This window comes from Aphanomyces astaci (genome assembly GCF_000520075.1).
Source record: "Aphanomyces astaci strain APO3 unplaced genomic scaffold supercont1.4, whole genome shotgun sequence".
NCBI classification, from domain to species: domain Eukaryota; phylum Oomycota; class Saprolegniomycetes; order Saprolegniales; family Verrucalvaceae; genus Aphanomyces; species Aphanomyces astaci.
Window position 1 is genome coordinate 1,081,822 of NW_009798267.1, and position 19,235 is coordinate 1,101,056.

A 19,235-nucleotide genomic window follows, 5' to 3' on the forward strand; every position below is an offset into this window, starting at 1 on the left:
CTCGGTCGAGTCCCAAGGACAAGTACACGCTGGTGTCTGGGTTGATTCAGTCGAACGTGTATCCGCATGGTCCCCAAGTGGTGGCCGTGACGGGCGATGGGACGAACGACGCCCCGGCTTTGAAGAAGGCGGACGTCGGGTTTGCGATGGGAATCTGCGGCACGGCGGTGGCCAAGGACGCGTCGGACATCATTCTCATGGACGACAACTTCCGGTCGATCGTGAGTGCGGTCAAGTGGGGCCGCAACGTGTACGACTCGATCGCCAAGTTCCTCCAGTTTCAGCTGACGGTGAACATTGTGGCCATTTCCACGGCGGTGATTGGCGCGGTGGTGCTGGAAGAGTCGTCGCTCACGGCCATTCAGTTGCTGTGGGTCAACTTGATCATGGACACGTTTGCGTCGTTGGCGCTAGCCACGGATGCCCCCACGGAAGCCATGCTCAAGCGCAAGCCGTACCCGCGCACCAAGCCCCTCATTTCGGAGCGCATGTTGAAGCACATGGTTGGTCAGTCCATCTTCCAGTTGGCGGTGATTCTCACCATGACGTTTGCCGGGGACAAGATCTTCGGCATTGATTCGGGCCGCAAGTACGACCGCAAGCCGGTTGGCGCGACCGGACCGTCCGTGCACTACACGATGATCTTCAACACGTTCGTGTTCCTGCAGCTGTTCAACGAAATCAACGCCCGTCGCATCCACGACGAGCTGAACGTGTTTGAAGGCATCCTGACCAACCACATCTACCTTGGCATTTCGGTGGTGCAGTTGGTCTTGCAAGTGTTGATCATCGAGTTTGGGTCGCTCGTGTTTGGTTGCGTGCCGTTGGATCTGACCCAATGGTTTATCTGCATCGGCCTCGGCTCGCTTTCGTTACCGGTGGGCCTGTTCCTTCGTTGCATCACCCTTCCTGCCAGCTTTACGATGTGCCAGGAAACCTCGGTTGTCGAGAACGTCCCCAGTGCCCGCACCAAGACATTGTGGCGTCGAAGTTTGAAGCGCCTGCAGGTCCAGATGCGTGTGGTGAAGGCGTTCCAGAAGTCAGTGACACAACAAAAGGGTCTGCATTAGGCACCAACGAACCTGTAGAAAATAGTCGTCCTACTTCTTAGGTACTAGTATATAATAAAGCGGAATACACATACTAAGCAGTCCTTCGTTTTGACTTGTGGATGATCCTCGGTGATTTATGTACACGAATGCTGTCGTGCTGCCATCACGATAAGTACTTATCTAGAAATATTCTATAGTGCTCTACTTCGTGGTAAGTGTAAAACTACAGTATAACTGCATCCCAAGCGTTGGTTTGTATTTCGGAATTCCCCAAAATAGCCGAGGACGGCTTGTGCGTGGACTTGGTTGAAATGGTCGTTGGTGATGTAGTGGTATTTGGTGTTGTCGTCGACTCTTGGAATACTTGTAGAAATGGTGGGGGTGTCGTCGTCGAAATCAGAGGTTCAGTCGTGCTTTGGGCCAGCGAGTGGGTGGGGCCTGATTTTGTCGAGGAGAGCTTGGATGTGCGTTTGACATGGCGTCCGGATAATTATTATCCGCACATTAACCATGTACAGTTGACCTGAAGAGTCATGCACCAAGAATAATAACCACGTTTGATTGGATAACGTTTTCTGGATAAAACCAATTTGCAGCGGACGATTTGCGAAATTCGCACTGCACAAGGTTTTAACCTATCCGGGTTCTAATAATGAAATTCGAATTGCCATTATTCAAGAATCTGAAATAGAGAGTTTTCGGAGCGCCACTTTTCAGTTGAGATTGCAAAATATCCTACCAATATTAATTATCCTGTATAAATGAATCTTGATAAAGCAGTGGATCTGAACAACTTTTCAGATAGAAGGCACCTTATCTCAAAAGTGATCGACGTCGAAGGTTGCAAGATACGGATATATCTACGGATAATACAGGTGCTTCATTCTCCTCTTTGGTTCATGGCTACAACAACTGACGAAAGCGACACCACGCCGCTTCCCACAGGAAAGTTCGCACGTTGCCACGACATCATGCTGCTCCAACAGGTGTCCCTGTCGCGACCGTGGGAGGGTGAATACGGGACGGTGATGACGATCTGGGCCGAGGTTGCGACAGAGTTGAACCGCATGCCTGGATTTTCAATGGTGAAGAAGCCGGGCGCACTGAAGACCAGGTTCGAATACCTGTTGGCAAAGCACGAGAAGGGGGAGAGTGCGTCGTTGCGCAAGTCGGGGACAACTGAGGAGTACTCTGAACGTGACCAGCTCCTGACAGACATCAAGTTGCGCGTGGACGATTTTGCCGAAAACGAAGCCGTGCGCAAGAATGCTGCGAAGCGGAAACGTAAGGCGTCGAGAATTCGGGATTGGCCATGCGCCAATTGGCCATGGTAGAGCTTGAAATGTCTGCCAAGAAGACCGAGGACGCTGAGATCACTCCGATCAAGCGGCGCAAGAAGTCGAAGAAACCAGCTCATTCCCTCGATATTGCGAGCCTTATGGGCATCATTCGTGAAGGCATTGAGGACAAGGAGCGGCGTGAGGCGCAGCGTTTACAATATGCTCGAGAACAAGCTAATCGCGATGCTGAGCAGCTTGCTGCGCAACAACGTGTCTTGGTAGATTTTAGTTGCAGCAATTGCTAAAAAAATGGAATAGAAAGATTTGAGTCCGATTAGGAATAATTTCACCTAATTCAAATTCAAAATAGTGATGTAGACCAACAATTAGGCCATATATAGGAGTTTTGACGAGTGAATATGCATATTTTCCACCCAATGTTGTTTTGGACGTTGAAATCGCTTTGAACGTCATATTTTTATTGTAATAATATTGAATTTCATGTTAGTGCAAGGATTTCCTTTTGAAATTAACTTGCACTTGTATTCGTCAAATTGGATTTAAACTACGCAATTCTTATTAGGAAAGTTTCTTAACTAGATTAGATCTATGATTCATTCAATCAGGGGGGGGCTACATCGAAGTGCATTGAGATTTGATTCCCCTCAGCTTTGAGACAGGTGTGGCAGTTCGTCAGGAGTATGGCCACATGCCACAGGATGCCTACTGGTGCATTGCGAACTTTCATCTTTCTGTCGCATCGTCCGCGCGACCGCAACTGCTCTGTACAAGACTTGGAGCGAAGTGATCCGCTTTCACGAAGCCTTGCTCGTAGACCGAGTTGGTACGTGTTAACACTGTTGTAAGCATGTCAGTAGAAACGTATGCTGGTGCGATCGAGTCGAAGAGTGGGCTCAGAGGGTTGCGCACCTGTGTTGCGTTCATTGATGGGAGGAAGCAGTACATCAGCCGTCCGTCGGCGCGAGCAGAAGGTCAAGAGCACGAGAACCTTCAACATTCGGTGTACAACGGTCGCCCCCGTTGCATTGTCTGAACTGGCAAGGCATCACCGTTCCTGACGGCATCATCATCAGCATGTACGGGCCGGTAGAGGGGCGGCGCCACGATTCCACCATGCTCTCCATGAGCCGCATACTGGACAGGATGAAAGAAGACGGGGTTCTGTCGCGCTACTGTACTATTTGTATGGCGACCCAACATATAGATGCCGCTAGTGCCTATCCTACCCATTTCCCTGCGCTATTCCAGGATCATTCGAGGCTATTTTCAACTCGTCCATGAGCTCCGTCCGGAAATCGGTTGAGTGGAGCTTTCACCTGGTGAAAGGGTTGTGGTGTTTCGTAAGCTACGGCTGCAGGCCTCGACGGAACGCCCGAATTCATCTGCAATGGTGGAAAGTCGACAGAGCTCAGCCAGTCGTCGACGCTGGATTGCAAGTGCCTCGAGCGACTCCACTTGATCGGAGCTCGGTGTACTGACAAAGGCTGGCAGTCGTAGAGCCACAGCGAGCACGCGGAGTTGGTCGATTGTGAACCGGAACTTATGCGCTGCCGTGGCGTTGTGCATGTCACGGTCGAAATTGTTGTTGTACGAGACAATTGGCTTCTCGGGCCTCAGTCTCATGAATTTGGATGCCATTAAGCCTTGAATTACGGTGTGAAACATGTCGAAATCACCATGGCACTGCTGCATTACGCAGGCAATAAGGGACACCAGCTCTCTATTGCGAAGGATGCGCGGTTGGGGTATTTTTGACCAGTAACGTAAATCCGGATAATCTAGAAGTTAGCTCAAAACCTTTCCGAAAGTACTGATATTTTCGTCAACGTTAAGGTTTAGATCTGCCCGAAAGTTTGAAATTGCTTGGTTTTCAGTTCACTTCCACAAGTTGAATCTTAACTGAAAAGCTCTTACGAAAACTCTCTAATGTCCTGGCCTCACATACAAATTATGTAGTTAAACCCAAAAACCAAATACGTTAAATACCGATTTCGTGCGTTTTATCACTGCAGTGGGAGGTTAACAATGCCCGACAGCATCGAATAGAGTTGTGTCCTGTATTTTTCCTAATGAAATCACATTTATTTGGGTTTTTGTATGGTAGATGCAGAATTACAAGGCGAAAAAGCTTGTATGAATAGAATTCCTTGAAATATGATAACCTTTGTGTTATGTTTCGTTTTGTATTGAAAAATGACCGAATTTTACTCCAAGCATAAATAACCGTCGAAAGATTATACCTATCTGGTGGCTTTGAATATACAATTATACAAGTTTGGGTGATACAATTATTGCAGGATTAAAACAACTTGTTGTTTGTATCAAAATATATTATGTTCCATGTACTCTTTATCTCAATACCTGTCAACATCGATATGAGTTTACCGAAATCACTCGATTCACAACTGCCTCCGGATATTATATACGGATAAGAGTCACATACAAAAATCAAGATACAACTCAGCGGCCGCCCCTATGGCCAAGTATCCAAGCGCCCATGTAAAATACCGCTAGGTTAAATATCTATTTCTGGGGGACCAATTCATCACCAAATTTAAATCTGAGATGTAGAATTTCTTCACCACATTGAGATCTGTCGATTCTACGTCTCAATTTGCTGAAATTTTGAGTAATGAATATGAAATAGAAGTCAGAAAATAAATGTGAAAAGTTGGTAGCTTATAGATGACATGCACCATATTCGAAGTACGATACTACCTCGTACTCGGTGTACACGTACTGGTAGTACTACTAGTACTGTAATAAGTTTCAATCAAATTGTCAGTAACCAAATCATCCTAACTTATCCGCCAATGAAACCACTGTATAGAAAAGATCGACCAATGAACTTGTCAAAAAGATCATACTTCAACGCACTAGTAGCAGTGATAGAGGGACAAGTGTTTTCGTAGGTTAATCGAGTTTTGGATTACCGTTATTAACACTTTAAGACATTTCTCCGCGAGGGCCGATACTAGAAACAAGGGTTTTCGTAGGGTATGAGAGTAAAGCCACGACCGATCATTCCAACCTGGAGACACATTCATTTCCGTATAGCGTACTACTAAGTAGTAATTCGGATTGGACGGTAGTGGTAGGACAGGACAAGCTGTAGGGTTTCCACCACAATTCATCAGTGGTGGGACAGGAAGACGAATCAGTTAAATTGGCCTGGAAATGGCCTAGGTAGAGTAGTATATGTGATCGGCTAAGTCTAGTCCGCAACAACCCCCCCGAACGAATACACACCACGACATTAAGTGCCGCTGCTTGTGCGGGTTGGTGGTGGCACGAAGCGTTTAGTGCTGTTGTGGGGGAGCAGGGTGATAGCAGTGCAAGCGCGAGGGTTTCATCCTCGATGCACATTCATTAGTGGTGGGACAGGACGATGAATCGTTAAATTGGCCTCGACATGGCCTAGGTAGAGTAGTATATTCAGGGGTTGGTGGCCCGAAGCGTTTAGCACTGCTGTGGGGGAGCAGGGCGATTGCAGTGCAAGTGCGAGGGTTTCTACCTCGATGCACATTCATTAGTGGTGGGACATGGCATTGAATCAGCTAAATTGATTGTGAGTCTAGATTTGACCTCATTGTCGCCGTCAAAAACGGGGGAGTTCCGATAATCACCAGGATAATCAGAGTACTGTCCGTGTTACTAATTACTCTAAGTGGGACAACCTCTTAGTACGCTCAAGACTCTGCAGTCGTGTAGGTTCAGCAGCTCAAATTAAAGCTAAATCACACGCTCATGACAGTGTGCAGGCGAAAACTAACTTAGTATATAATTCACAAATCTAAAACAGGTGATCGAAGCAACGGTTCAAAGTGGTTACCTTGCAGGTAAAGGCAGCAAGCACTTGGGCCACTAGCTTTGACTTCAACCTCCCATTAGTCGATCGGAAGCAAAATGCGCTGGAGGTCATGTCCATCAAACGTGTACTTGTCAAAGCTCACGCTATGATCTGGTTCCGCGAAAACAAAGATATCTCGATCCAAAGCACGGGTGAGCCCCATTATGTCGTCTGAACACCCCCACAGAGCTTCTGGCAGGAACTCGTATGGGTGAATGGTAGCTCGTGCAACAAAAAGCTACTTGAATCCCATGACCCGAATTCGTTGGTGTCGATCGCCAAGGTAGGATAACGTCGAGCTGCTTGCTCTGCTTCGTGATTTCGAACGACGCGCTGTTCTCTCAATAGCTGTCAATGTTATCCGAAAGTTGCGTGGACGCTATTGTAACACAAGCAGGTTGGCCTGGCGGTGGTGGATCAGATACTTGTTTAGAAGAGGGGGGTTGGGCAGCGGGGGGTTGGGAAGAAGTAGGTAGTGGGTGTGACTTGAGCGGATGGAGGTTGAGCAGAAGGAAGTAGATCGGGCGAAAGTTGAGCAGGTGGAAGTTGGGTGGGCAAGAGTTGAACGGACGAATGATGAGCGGATGGAGGTTGGGCAGATAGTGGTTCAGCACACGGAGATTGAGCGGACGGAGGTTGAGCGAATGGAGGTTGAGCCAAAACCATCGGGGTGAAAGGTTCCTCGTTTGCCGCATTGCCATCATAACTTGGCGCACCAGATCCGTAGCTTAGCTCAGATGTTCGACGGCGTTGCCGATTGCTGTGTGGACGACCTCGGGAGCACTTGTTTGTTATCATCCTCGGATGGCTACTATAGAATGATTATTCTCACATATTTGTAATCGCACCTGTGTCGGTCGCTTCTGTCACTTCTGTCGCCTTCACTTTCGTTCCGTGATCTGGGTCGTGCATATGTTTGTGTTTGTCGACGATTTCTGCATTTCATCTCTTTTGGAGGCGTGTCCGAATCGATTCTCGAAATGTCATCCCTGTCCAGTGTGCGCCGTCGAGTTCTGTCATGCTGCGGGTCATCGGCGTGCCGATAATTACGCTGGTTGCCGATGAAATCCTCCAGCAATCTGTGCATGCTCACCACTGCCGACTCGACACCCTGCAGTCGCTTGTCAATAGAGTTGATCTTGCTAGTGACATCGTCAATCTATTTAAATACAGATTAATACACACTAAACATACCAACGTATGTAACCTGTCGTTTTGTGTCCAACGCGCCAACACCGTGTGTAGAGCTGGCCGCGAGCGGAAACGCGTGTGAATGAGTGGGGATCTCCATTCCAATGCATACCCTTGCACCCGCTTCTTCTCAATTAAATTGTACATGCGCTGCACATCCTTGGATTGACGGGTATCGATTTGGCTGTACATGCACAGGGCATTGGGCTTTACGATTGTTGGCGTCTCCCTTGTGGCCAGAGAACGACAATGCCACCCCAGTCGCACGAGTGAATATGCCCACGGCACACTTGACGGCATTGTAGTCCGGAAATGAGTGTTCGTTGGAGCGGCGATGGTACCTAAAGCCAAGATCTTGAGCAGTGTTGTCGTCGGTATCAGCACACCACTGCGTAAAGGACCCCACAGATATCTGACACATAAATGCTGATATTAATCTTATTGATTGATGAAACACTTTGAAAAGTCTTGATACCTTCAAGACTTTTCAAAGTGATCACCAAGCGTATTATCGCATAGCATTGTCATAACGCCCGCAAACTATGTTGAAGTGGAGAAGACTGCGGAGTTATCCAAACGTCGAACTTTGGTTTTCACCCATGCTTGTGTGGACTTCCATCCCGTATCCATGTCTTTAATGCATTTCTTGCCTTGCGGCTAAGGCGCGAATGACATATTTACTTACCTTTATGGGTTGGTGATTTTTAAGAAGCCGCTTGTGCAGTCTTCTATCCCGTGTCCATGCCCTGAAACCGTTTCTTAGAGGCAAAGGTGTGAATGACATACTCACCGCCAACACAAGCATCTAGGCCGATTCATAGCCTGCTCGTGAGCCACGGGCTGACCAAGTCATGGAATTACATCTCCTGACGGTAGACAGCAAAATCGAAATGCTGGATCGACATGCACATTATATTTATCGTGTATTCACTCAGGTGTTCTGGCGTCCTCGGTTCAGTAATAACGTGTCATGTATATTAAGTATTATACATGGTGCTATAGGGCTAGCTCACCGATGCCGGTGCCGTCTTGCGAGGTATACTTACAGACACCAAACATGAGCCTGGTGTCTGTAAGTATACCTCGCAAGACGGCACCGGCATCGGTTGTTTTCATCCTCGCTGCCTTGAGGTTTACTGCTAAGATTATACGTATAGTAAGTACTGTACATGACATCGATCTTGCCTTTGACTACATACTACTAGTACTGAAGTAATATTGCTCACGGTCAAACTCCTCGAAGATACCGGTATGGTACTACAGTACAGACGACGAGGGATTTTAAGGGACACTTGGCCCTTCGAATTCGGCATGAAATCAAAATATGATTGGCTAGTGATCTTCGAAATTCGAAAGTAATTGTAGCCAATCACACAGCAGAAGCTTCATTTCCACAGTTTTGAACATGGAGTATTTTATATTGATTGGTTTTGATAATTCAGTTTAAACAATAACTGTTGGTGCTGTGGCGCAGTGGTTAGAGTCTTGGATTGCGAAGCATGAAGTCCGGGTTCAAGTTCCCGCTCGATCGTACTTTTTACAATTTTATATACATATCTATGTACAAAATCACATACAATCTGAAAACCCTCTGTAGATGACGATGAGAGAGCCCGCGTTTTGATGGAGAAGTGGATCATGGCTATACCCTTGAGCAGACTTTTGATCAGACGCTGTTGCAGAAACGACTGTACACGCAGACGTTTCTGCAGCAGCGCCTTAACATCTCTGAAGAATGAATGACTTGTTTTGAAAGTCACGTTGGTTGTGATTCCGCCAAGGCGTAAGAACAACTGTATACAAGTAGCCGATCGACTTGGTGAAAATCAAGTTTTTTGGCTATGCGTAGTAGCTATATCCCGCGGGTCGGCCCTACGGGGTACGGTTAAGGGGAGGGGATAAATCACTCTTTGTCGACCAGAAAGAAACATCTCATGCGTCTCCCACTGCCGCACAATACTTTATTATAAAGTCAATGGCGTGGTGTTCGTGTTGCGTTGACAGTTGAAGAAAAATGCATCAGACAGATTGGCCAACAACATCGCCCTGTGTATCTCACCTTTGAGCCGACGCCGTGTGCCTCCTCTCTGAATCGCGTCATTCTGTCGACTCGGGATGCAGCTGGGTACGCTCCCTGATTTTCCAGCAACGGCAACCCGAGTCGACATAAGCACCTACGAACCGTCATGACCTGCACCGTCTGCAGGTCGATCCCTTGATCAAGGACAGAGGTGCCTTGTGCCCACATGGCCTCTCTTCTCATAGACTTGGAAACCTGCCAAGGGAGGCGGAAGCTGTCACCACCGGTCTAACGGCCTTTGGCTATTGTGAAATTACACGTGTCGACGAATGTCGTCAACCTGACATTTAAAATGATTTCACCCCAATCAATACTGTAGCCAAGCAGTGAGTAGTATTCTCATAAAATTATTTGTTTGGATAATATAAATCATGTGTTGACAAAACTTCGGTGTCCCTTAAAATCCCTCGTCGTCTGTATTAGTATTAGTAGAACTAGTTTTTCAAAGTACCACTATCCATACGCCCGAGCGTACAAGACTTTGTGCGGATGCAGTCCTCTATATAACGGAAATAGCATGGAACGTTATAAATCACCTCTATCTTCCGTCCAGTTCTCAGATTATCCTGCTGAATATCGGACTCGTCAAAAACGTAGAATATCACCTGTGGATAGTGGGATATACTACACCTCAGCACATATCAATCAGATAAGTGTCTCATGTGTTTGTTTTTCAACCAATAGTAACTAGAATGTGAGCGAGAAACAATTCCAACCAATTGCGATCAAGGTCTGAATCCAACCAATTGCGTTTGAGAGAAAATTCCAACCAATAGGAATCGAGAGAAGCGTCCAACCAATAGCAATCGAGAATAGAACCAACCAATCATGATTGATCACCTCAGTGACGTTTGATCGAAAATTGAAAGGAATTGCGCTAGGCATGACGCCATGTAATGGTGGGTAATACTCAAGTGAATCGTTGAAAGGCATCACTGTATATTGCTGAAGTCGTGTAGATGACAGCGACATTGGTGGGAGTGCTTACTTTGGTTACCTTGCGCCCTTGTGGGGCGCAAGGTAGCCAAAGTAAGACTGGTCGCCATCACTAGGCAAGTCTGACTAGGGGTGCAGCGATCTTTGTTTGATCACTCTGTGTGCTCGTATTCTAGGTCAATGTGGCGGCAACATGCGACACACGTGGGCTGGTCGGCCTTTAGAGGTAATGATTGTTCTAGTATTCACCGTATTCCCAGTACCGTTCAGAGTTAATTCATGTTCGTTTGGAGTGATGCATGCAATGGTGTTTTGCATCAAGTGTCACTATAATGCCCAATGATGCTGTGATTGACACCAAAGGTTGTGAAGTTCTAGTATATTCTATGCTACCTTATCCATGATGTATATGCTTTGTTATCGATAAGGCGACCGCCATATGTGTAAATTTCATTGCTTTTTTTGCTTTTCAAAGATGTACTAATACAGGATGCCATGGTTAGCGATGTATGGTGCACTGTACTACGTAGTATTCGTGAAAGTATTGCATCGTATTTACTCTGATATTTCGCAGCGTCCAAAGACTGCCATTTTCAAGTTATCCAGCATTAAAAACTGTGCGTATGTGGGCATTGGAATCACTCTTAGTGTTCTACTGTGAGCACAGGTCGCATTTCTTGTTGGGGCTGCATGGTACTTATGTGGTGTGGTGAATTACGTTGGCTTGTATCTTCGATATGAATGCATTGACATCCTCCCAGATGGCCCCTTCATGGCTGCTTTTTCTTTTCCACCGCCTTTTTAATACTCGCCAAACGTCCTTTGTTGATGTTGGTCATGTAATGCTTCGTATAAAGCATGAAATTGCCCTTGGCCATGTAGCCACAGCTCCCCACGATGGAGGACAGTTGAGAGTTGTTGTAACCTCCGCTAGGGCACTTGAGATCTTCTTAAGTTGTGGGAAATTATCGATGTAGTAGCCACTACAATATTGAGGCTAGCTAGGCATTGTAGAATGTGTACACCTCGAGCAATTTTTGTGATTAGAGTAGTGTAAACGGTCAGCGAGGAACCAAATGTTCCGGAAAATCCAAGGCTCACGAAACATGCAGTAGTTTTGGATGTTGCATGCGTTGTCGATGATAACATATCTCTTGACATCATGTCGCTTCAGTCGCTGCGCCAAAATCGAAAACGGATGGAAGGGACTCAATCGAAATCGTACATCAAGGTGAAGCCCAGGCAAATTGAGTGTGGACAGACGAAGTGAAAGATGCCTGTGTAATTGATTAACAGTAAGTTTCAGTAATGATGTTATAACCATTTGGATAATGTACCTGGAATTTTGTACTTCGAGCCAGGTGCCAGTTTGGTGCAGATTTTATCTCGCGATTTTCGAGAATTCTGGCGGTCGCACACACGGAGCGCCAGGAAAGCACGACGACAAGTCGTCGTCACCAACTGTCGGTTCCGCAAATTGCACATTACTGGTCTCCTTTTCTGGTGCTGGGATTCGTGACAATTAGCTGCACATCTCGACAATTTGCGAAAGCACGGGGGAAAGGCTCGGCCACATCACATGGTTTGTATTGCGAAGGAGATGTGAGGTTTGCAAAGCCTTAAAAAGCGTTGGCATTAAACCCTGCAAAGTGACGGCATCCTCGATGTTGACACAATGATCGTTAGCCAGTTGGGCGATGATAAGCATGGAAGTCTCAGGCTCGTGAATAAGGCCGTTCGGGACGACACATGTTGAGGACAAATCGTACAGGAAATCCGCCCACACCGGGTCACACAATCCCGTAGCACCAGACAAGTCAATTAAATACTTGACCAGACCGTCGAGAAAAATGGTTGCACTGTCGGAGCGTAGTAGTGCCAGGAGCTGGAAGTGTTGGTTGGACGACATCGATTTCATCGACTTGGGGTAGCCGACAAAGTGAAGCAAAAGGTCACGGGCAGACTTGCTTCCGATCGCCAATCGGTCAGATATAGAGACTTCGGTACCCACGTCAGAGCTAGTCGGGTAACTTGGCGCCCTTCAAGCAAGGTGCACGACATGCCAGCTTTGTGCCATCACCGATAAGGATAGGTGCCGTGCGTATGGAGCCGCAACTGGGGCAATTCATACCCACGTGCAAGTCTAAATTCACCCTACGCATTGAAGGCGTGACTGGTCATCGTCCGAATTATTGTTCGTCCGAATCTCATTTGTACCTGGACGGCACTTTCCAGCATCCATGAAGAAATGTTGTCCAAGGACAAAACACTTCGCTAAGAGTTGCATAGAACGATGTCAAAATGCGCCAGACTCCTCGAAGTGAGGTCGGCCCGTCCATCAAGCTCAATCATATGAAGCTGCAAAGGTCAATGTCGAAGTAAGTGCTCGGGAGTGATTCGGACGATCCCTTGTTGAGCTCCACTTCCACAATACTGTTTCGTGCGAAGTACAATCTCACCTGGAGTGATGCCACTGCATGTAGTGTATGCAAACCTTGGCAACTTTTTGGCACATCATTCCAAACACTGCAATAGGGCTAGTAATCGAAGTGCCTGATAACGCAAACGGCAACCACATGGACAAGCCACACCGGCGTCGGCAAGCACGCACTAGTTTTCGGGCATGAACTCCAGCAAGTCAAACCCCCGAGTCGACTTTACATGTGATATGGCTTGAGGGGTAGCTGGGATTGTATCCTTGTCTTCAAGTGTATGTGCTTCTTTTTCCAACACAGCGGGGAGTGAGCACCATTCGCTGTCGTGCTGGGCAACATCCGCAACGTCGAGTGCCTGGCTAAACTCTTTCCAACACACCACATGGTGGCATGTTCGCGTCGTCGAACACGACGTGCATTCCCATACACCAACCCCGACTGCTTGCATCACAACACCGTCGAAAGGGTCCGCCTTTGACACCACACTTGCACACACAATGCCATGATCGTCTTTGTCCAAAACGAACTGTATGCAAGGGCAAATGGTTGTGAACGTTCCGTGGTGCGGTCGGATGTCATTGGTGGTCAAAGACATTACAGCCCTACATTCTACATTTCAGAAACTACCAGGTTTCATATTTGCATACCACACGTGGTAGCAATCGCTGTCAGTACAAAGCGACTCGAACTCGTGGTAGCTCGAAAACGGCATTCGACCCTCGAACAGTGCCTTAGGAACAATGTATCGGCCGTTGTTGCGGCACCGCGTGCAATAGTACACTTCGTGCGTGGAGGGGTCTTGAAATACAAACAAACCACGAAGCACGTGGGCAGACTTTCCTTTTAACGACAGCTTCACCATTCCACTGCTACTGCTTGGAAGTAGGTACAAGTGTGCTACATTGTATTTTAGAGGATAAAGATTCCCCAATAAATTCAGACCTGGCTCACAAGGGTCATAAACAACTTTGCAGACTGTACGGCCCCCAAGTTCACTGCATCGTACTTGGGGGCCGTACAGTCTGCAGAGCTGTTGCCCCCCCGATTACATAGTACTGTCGCTGTTGTAATGCGTGTTGTCAATACCAAAGTCAACATCTTCACTGGGGTAGTAGCCGCTCTCGCTTTGACCAGGATTTACAACGGTGCTTTGAAACGTATTTATTTACCCCACGTTGGGGCCCTTGTGCTGATACTGAAATGTTGTTAGTGCCTGTTGGATTATCTAGTTCACAAACGCACGGTCCAGGCGAGCGATATGACGTCAATGTGCCACGATCATATCACCAACGAAGGGTTCAATGCGTTCGTCGCACTGTGAAATTCGAGACTGCTTCGATGGCCCGGTCATGGGTCTTACGTCATTGTGCGTCGACCTAATTTTAGATCTTAAATCCATGCATCTGCAGCATAAGTGTGTTTCCAGCTCAAGCGCATATGGTTCCATCGTCGCACTCGGAGTTACATTGTTTGCAGTTCCGAGCTCCGCGTAGGTCACCGCGACGCTTCATTGCATGCACAAGTACACTGTGAATCTTTTGGATCCATGTGAATAGAAGGCATTCGTTACCATTGGCTAATTTTGATCCAATCCCATCGACCATAAATTACTGGTTCGTGTCATTTTCCAATTTTCCAGCCCATGAGCATCGCGTCGATCCCACATCAAACACCTCCAGCAACGCCCTTGGTACGTGATATATTGATGTCACAGGTAATATAGCTTCACGACCGATGCTGCACCAAAACACCTTTGAATCGCTAACGACCCACTGTAGCTTCGTTGAGTGAATTTTTTGTGGTGGATGAAATTCTGTCTGAACGAGCGAAGAACTCAACGTTGGCACGGGCAAAAAGCGTGCTCAGTGCTCGAAGCAATAGCCGCACCAAACACTTATCTATCTCTCAGATCAAGCTCGCGTAAGTCCCCCTCTATACATTTCCACACCACTGCTTACGAGATTGCAGTTTTGAAAGGGTGGGATATGGGGACGAACTGAGCTCAGCCGCCGTCAATGTTCTCAACACTCCTGTCGGCGGTATGTACAAGTAGGTTTACATTACTGGGGCCGCCGAAGATAATAACGGTAAACGTCACGACAATGATATAAATACTCACGAACAGTAGACGAATTTTTGTGTGGCAAAACCCAATGCCTACCCACCCCCAAGGTTATTGAAGTCTTCCAGTTGGTGGAAATCTGCTGGACGCGTTTGGGGGTGCAGAATACCTTGGTCGATCTCAACCGTAGTAAGCTAACTTTATACTACACCATTGGGGGACTACCAAAACCTCCGCATATTATTTTGCTACTGGTAGCAAATGCGACATTTTTCGATTAAAAATACTGGTAGCAAATTGCGGATAGGTCAAAACGGTCTCAGCAAAATACTACAGGTCTGTAGTATTTTGCACTCTACAAACAGATATAGAATTTTAGGATTCCTAAAACAAGTGGACATACGCGCTTCAATTTCTATCCACTCGTTTTATGTGATGTGATGGAGAAGCTATTCTCCAATATGCCTAGAGGTAGAGGGCGCGGATGGTGCGCTGGATCCGTGTCCTTGCTGCTTGACCTTGTAGAAGAGCACCTTCCTGCTGGCCGAAACACTTGGAACCGTGTCGAATCGGCGTTCAAGAACGGCATGTATCCAAATCGCGACGTGGATTCAATGAAGCGAAAATTTGCCCAGCTCCGCAACCACCCGAAGCCAATCCATTGTGTCCCTCTGAAGTGTACCGGGCCAAGAAAGTCAGTGCCAAGATTGACAACGCCTCTGCTGTCCTCAACATGGAAGACGATGAGGACGAGGATGACCAGGACAACCAAGGTGCGTCTTATCTAAAGTAATGGTTTTGTTTAAACTGTTGTAGAATTAGAAACGTTTCCGCCTCCTGAGGATGTCCCGCCAATGCGTCCGCAAGATCAAGAGCGTCCCAGCCGAACTGCGTCCTAATACGGAGGTGGACGGCGCCGGTTTGCAATCCTACGTGGCGAAGAAACGACGCTCGCTCGACAAGTTCATCGACGGAGCAGCGGATGCTGACAACAGGGCGTCAGCAGATATGATGTCTGTTATTCTTATGATTGATAGAAATACTGCTGAACGAGAAGAGCGCCGCATGGAGAACGAGCGACAGTGGCGATTTGAGCAGCAGCAACGCCAAGACAAAGCCGAAGAAGATCGAGCTCGCCGCGAAGAAAGGATGATGATGATGTTCATGAAATTTCTTGGAGATAAGAATGAAAAATAGAAAATTTCATGCCATGTAAGATGTTATTTAGCATATATTATACTAAATTGAATATTAGATTGGGAAATATTTAAACAATTTCTCCTCGTTTGGAATTACAATTAGGAGTTTTCGTTAGAATAGGATGTTAATTAGGAATTGATCGAAATATTAAATGTAATATCAAATACCGTGCAAATTTATCAAAACTGATATAAAATGACTATCATTTTGATATGGGCAAGTGCTTACAAGGCGTTAGTTTAGGACAAATTAGGACTTTTTCGACATGATAAATTGAATACTTCGGACTTTGACACCAAAGACATTTTTGATTTTACTTATTCCTGTTTGCTGAACTCTGAAGTTATACAAGCGAAAGAAATTGTCTAACCTCATTTGCCGCTTGAGTGGATCGTAGGGTAAAGGTAGCAGTAGTTGGCAGTACACTTTAGGTACTGCACCCATAACCCACTCAGCAGCCTGCCGTAGAGATGTAATACAATCACTCATTGCTTGTAATCCTAATCGACACTCCTCAGGATACCTTTCTAAATCGCCTTCCTTTAAGGGTGTCACAATCTTTCCAGCGCAACGACCCCCGACAGGAAAAGCTGAGTCGGATGCAAGCTTCATACCGTGGCCAACCTTGTCGTTGTCGGCAAGGATTTCTTGCAAACGACGGCTCATTTCGCCGTCATTCCATGAGCCCGGACAATTGTGACGCCCCCAAATCAACGTCCCGTCCAAACCAAAGCACAAGACACCAGACACAAACACAGAATGCAACCATCCTACGACAACAATAAGCACACACAAACCAATAACTGTATACATACCGTTGTACTGCGCGTTTTGCAAATCAGTGTTTAGTAGGCACTTGAACTCGAAAGTTCTTCCCATCAACGAATGCGAACACACCAGAGACCAACGGTTCTCTCTCTTGGGTCTTGCGCGCCCATAACGCCTGCGTCGCCTTGGTCGGCCACGAAATGCGTGCGTCGCGCATGCCACTGAGAGCACGAGACAGTGCGACTTCGGCTCGACGAAGCACTCTTGAGAACGTTGTCTTGGATAAGCCGAACAGTTTTTGCAGTGTCTTTGCTTCAACAGCGGCGGTGTAGAAGTGCAGGATCATGGCCAGCACAGCATGTTTGTGCGGTATGCGTGGTGGGCGCCCACTGCGGTAGGGGAGAGACTTGACAACATAATGCTTCTTGAACTGAGTAAGGAGGATGTCGAAGGCGTCTGGTGTCAAAGATACCGTCGATATGAACGATGGCGAGTCCCTGGTGGCATACATTGTGTACCATGGTGTATCTTCTTGGTACGTCACGAGGGATACCGTGCGAACATAGTTGCGTTCCCTCAGTGAACCGCGGATTCGTAGGGCACGCATGAGTCGACGGGTCCTTTGCCAGCGTGCCCAGTGCGCTCCCATGACCGCGGCGAGAGAGGCCGACATGCTTACATCCACTGAAGATTTTTAGCCAATTGGAATGTAACGTTATATTTATTTCATCCAATTATATTGAAGTAAAATAGTGAATTGTGAAGGTTTTGGTAGCCCGCCTTATCAAACCACAGCTGCGGTAGTTGTTTCATCAAATGTATATATTTATAATAATTTTTCATACTGCAGTTAGTTTTACTCAATACACGCCAAACAAAAATGTCTGTGGTCTTTGTGTCAAAGCCGTTCGAAAATTATACAGATTTGTCCGAAGGAGCCGAAGAATTGAAGCAGCGAGTAGCGGAGCAATATCGTAACCCACGATGCGACAAGAGTACATACCAGGCGTGCTTGAAGCTTGGCCATGACGAATTGATAAAGGTATACTTGGGCATTCTTGTAGTATTTATTATTTCACTCCTCTTTGCATAGCGGGCACGTGTACTGTTGTTTGAGGCCCTAGATTGCTAAATCCACGATGGAGCAAGTCAGACATGAAACTAAACTGGATTCCGGATGAGCTTAGAAGCAGCCAAACTATCTTAGGAACACACAGCTTCACGAACTGTGCATGCTCAGTTTGGTTCAAATCTACGGAGATGGATGGGCTTGATTAACTGTAATAATTTACAATTTTTGAATCGTCACCAATACCATTTCAGATCCGCTCTGCATAGTTCTTTTAGCAGGGTGATAGCAGTGCAAGAGCGAGGGTTTCATCCTCGATGCATATTCATTAGTGGTGGGACAGGACGATGAATCAGTTAAATTGGTCTCAAAGTGTCTGGTAGAGTAGTATATGTGATCGGGGGTTGGTGGGGGAGCTTGTCATGATTGTAAACATGTGGACTAATTTGGAGGCTAAAAATTGCAAAAAAAATCCAATAGAAGCTTGGAATTGAAAGTGCGTCTATACTAATTGAGCAACCAAATTTTCGAAATTTTGGTTTTTTGTGAACGGCAGCGAGCAGCCCTTATTCCTTTTGGGGACTGCCGTTTTGGTTTATTAACATTTCTGCACGTACAACTAGCGTGGCTGCAGCATCAGCAGATCTTTTGTGAACCCCAAAATTTTGGGGTGCATCTATACTTATTGTGCAGACTGTATCGCTGAAGTGGATGACCGGCTCGTGGGGGTCTGCCTCGATTGATTGCGTTCGCGCACCTCGTGGTAGTGTCGGTTGAATGGTACACTCGTTTCTTGGTCTCTCTTCGGGATTGGAGTTTTCTTCTGCTGTCGTTGAAGCCTTGCATTCCAGAGCTTGTTATGCACGCAACACGCATGTTTAAAGTAGCAGAGGCATCCACACGATATTGCCTCAACGTCAACCTCCCAACCTTGATCTGGCTGACCTTCACGCTCCTTGCGGCAGTCGTTCGAATTTGAGTTGAAATGGTAGGCTGCAATTGCATCCGTTGCACTAGTCAAATCTGGTTCATTTTCGTCAGTGGCAAACTGAGGAAAAGTAGCTTCGTAGAAGTTTGGCGATTCACTCTGAATGTACACCACCGACGTTGTTGGCTGGAGTAAGTGCACCATACTTCCACGGGGGGGCGCAATGTGATCGACGTTGAGGATGTATCTGTGTGCTTTCAACTTGCGCATGCATGCGACAAGTTTTTTGGGGACAAACGCTTCCGTGGATACCTCTGGAAGCACCTTTGACAATACCACCAGGTTGGATCCCAACTTCTCCAT

General features: G+C 46.9%; 5 protein-coding genes and 1 pseudogene across 6 annotated transcripts; 4 read left to right on the forward strand and 2 right to left on the reverse strand.

The window, feature by feature from the left end:
- Positions 1–146: 146 nt before the first annotated feature.
- On the forward strand, positions 147–1,070 carry H257_02518 (hypothetical protein; the record flags this gene model as incomplete). Its single annotated transcript, XM_009826200.1, has 1 exon — positions 147–1,070. The coding sequence occupies one exon, from the start codon at positions 147–149 to the stop codon at positions 1,068–1,070; it is 924 nt and encodes a 307-aa protein (XP_009824502.1).
- An 881-nt stretch (positions 1,071–1,951) lies between these two features.
- H257_02519 (hypothetical protein) lies at positions 1,952–3,850 on the forward strand (the record flags this gene model as incomplete). Its single annotated transcript, XM_009826201.1, has 4 exons — positions 1,952–2,336; positions 2,387–2,542; positions 3,051–3,176; positions 3,711–3,850. The coding sequence occupies 4 exons, from the start codon at positions 1,952–1,954 to the stop codon at positions 3,848–3,850; spliced, it is 807 nt and encodes a 268-aa protein (XP_009824503.1).
- Positions 3,851–6,240: 2,390 nt separating this feature from the next.
- Positions 6,241–6,904, reverse strand: H257_02520 (hypothetical protein; the record flags this gene model as incomplete). Its single annotated transcript, XM_009826202.1, has 2 exons — positions 6,241–6,441; positions 6,629–6,904. The coding sequence occupies 2 exons, from the start codon at positions 6,902–6,904 to the stop codon at positions 6,241–6,243; spliced, it is 477 nt and encodes a 158-aa protein (XP_009824504.1).
- A 1,949-nt stretch (positions 6,905–8,853) lies between these two features.
- On the forward strand, positions 8,854–8,925 carry H257_02521 (annotated as a pseudogene). The gene has a single exon. The product of its transcript is annotated as a tRNA-OTHER (tRNA).
- Positions 8,926–15,750: 6,825 nt separating this feature from the next.
- Positions 15,751–16,104, forward strand: H257_02522 (hypothetical protein; the record flags this gene model as incomplete). Its single annotated transcript, XM_009826203.1, has 1 exon — positions 15,751–16,104. The coding sequence occupies one exon, from the start codon at positions 15,751–15,753 to the stop codon at positions 16,102–16,104; it is 354 nt and encodes a 117-aa protein (XP_009824505.1).
- A 374-nt stretch (positions 16,105–16,478) lies between these two features.
- Positions 16,479–17,548, reverse strand: H257_02523 (hypothetical protein; the record flags this gene model as incomplete). Its single annotated transcript, XM_009826204.1, has 3 exons — positions 16,479–16,566; positions 16,631–16,877; positions 17,005–17,548. The coding sequence occupies 3 exons, from the start codon at positions 17,546–17,548 to the stop codon at positions 16,479–16,481; spliced, it is 879 nt and encodes a 292-aa protein (XP_009824506.1).
- Positions 17,549–19,235: the final 1,687 nt, after the last annotated feature.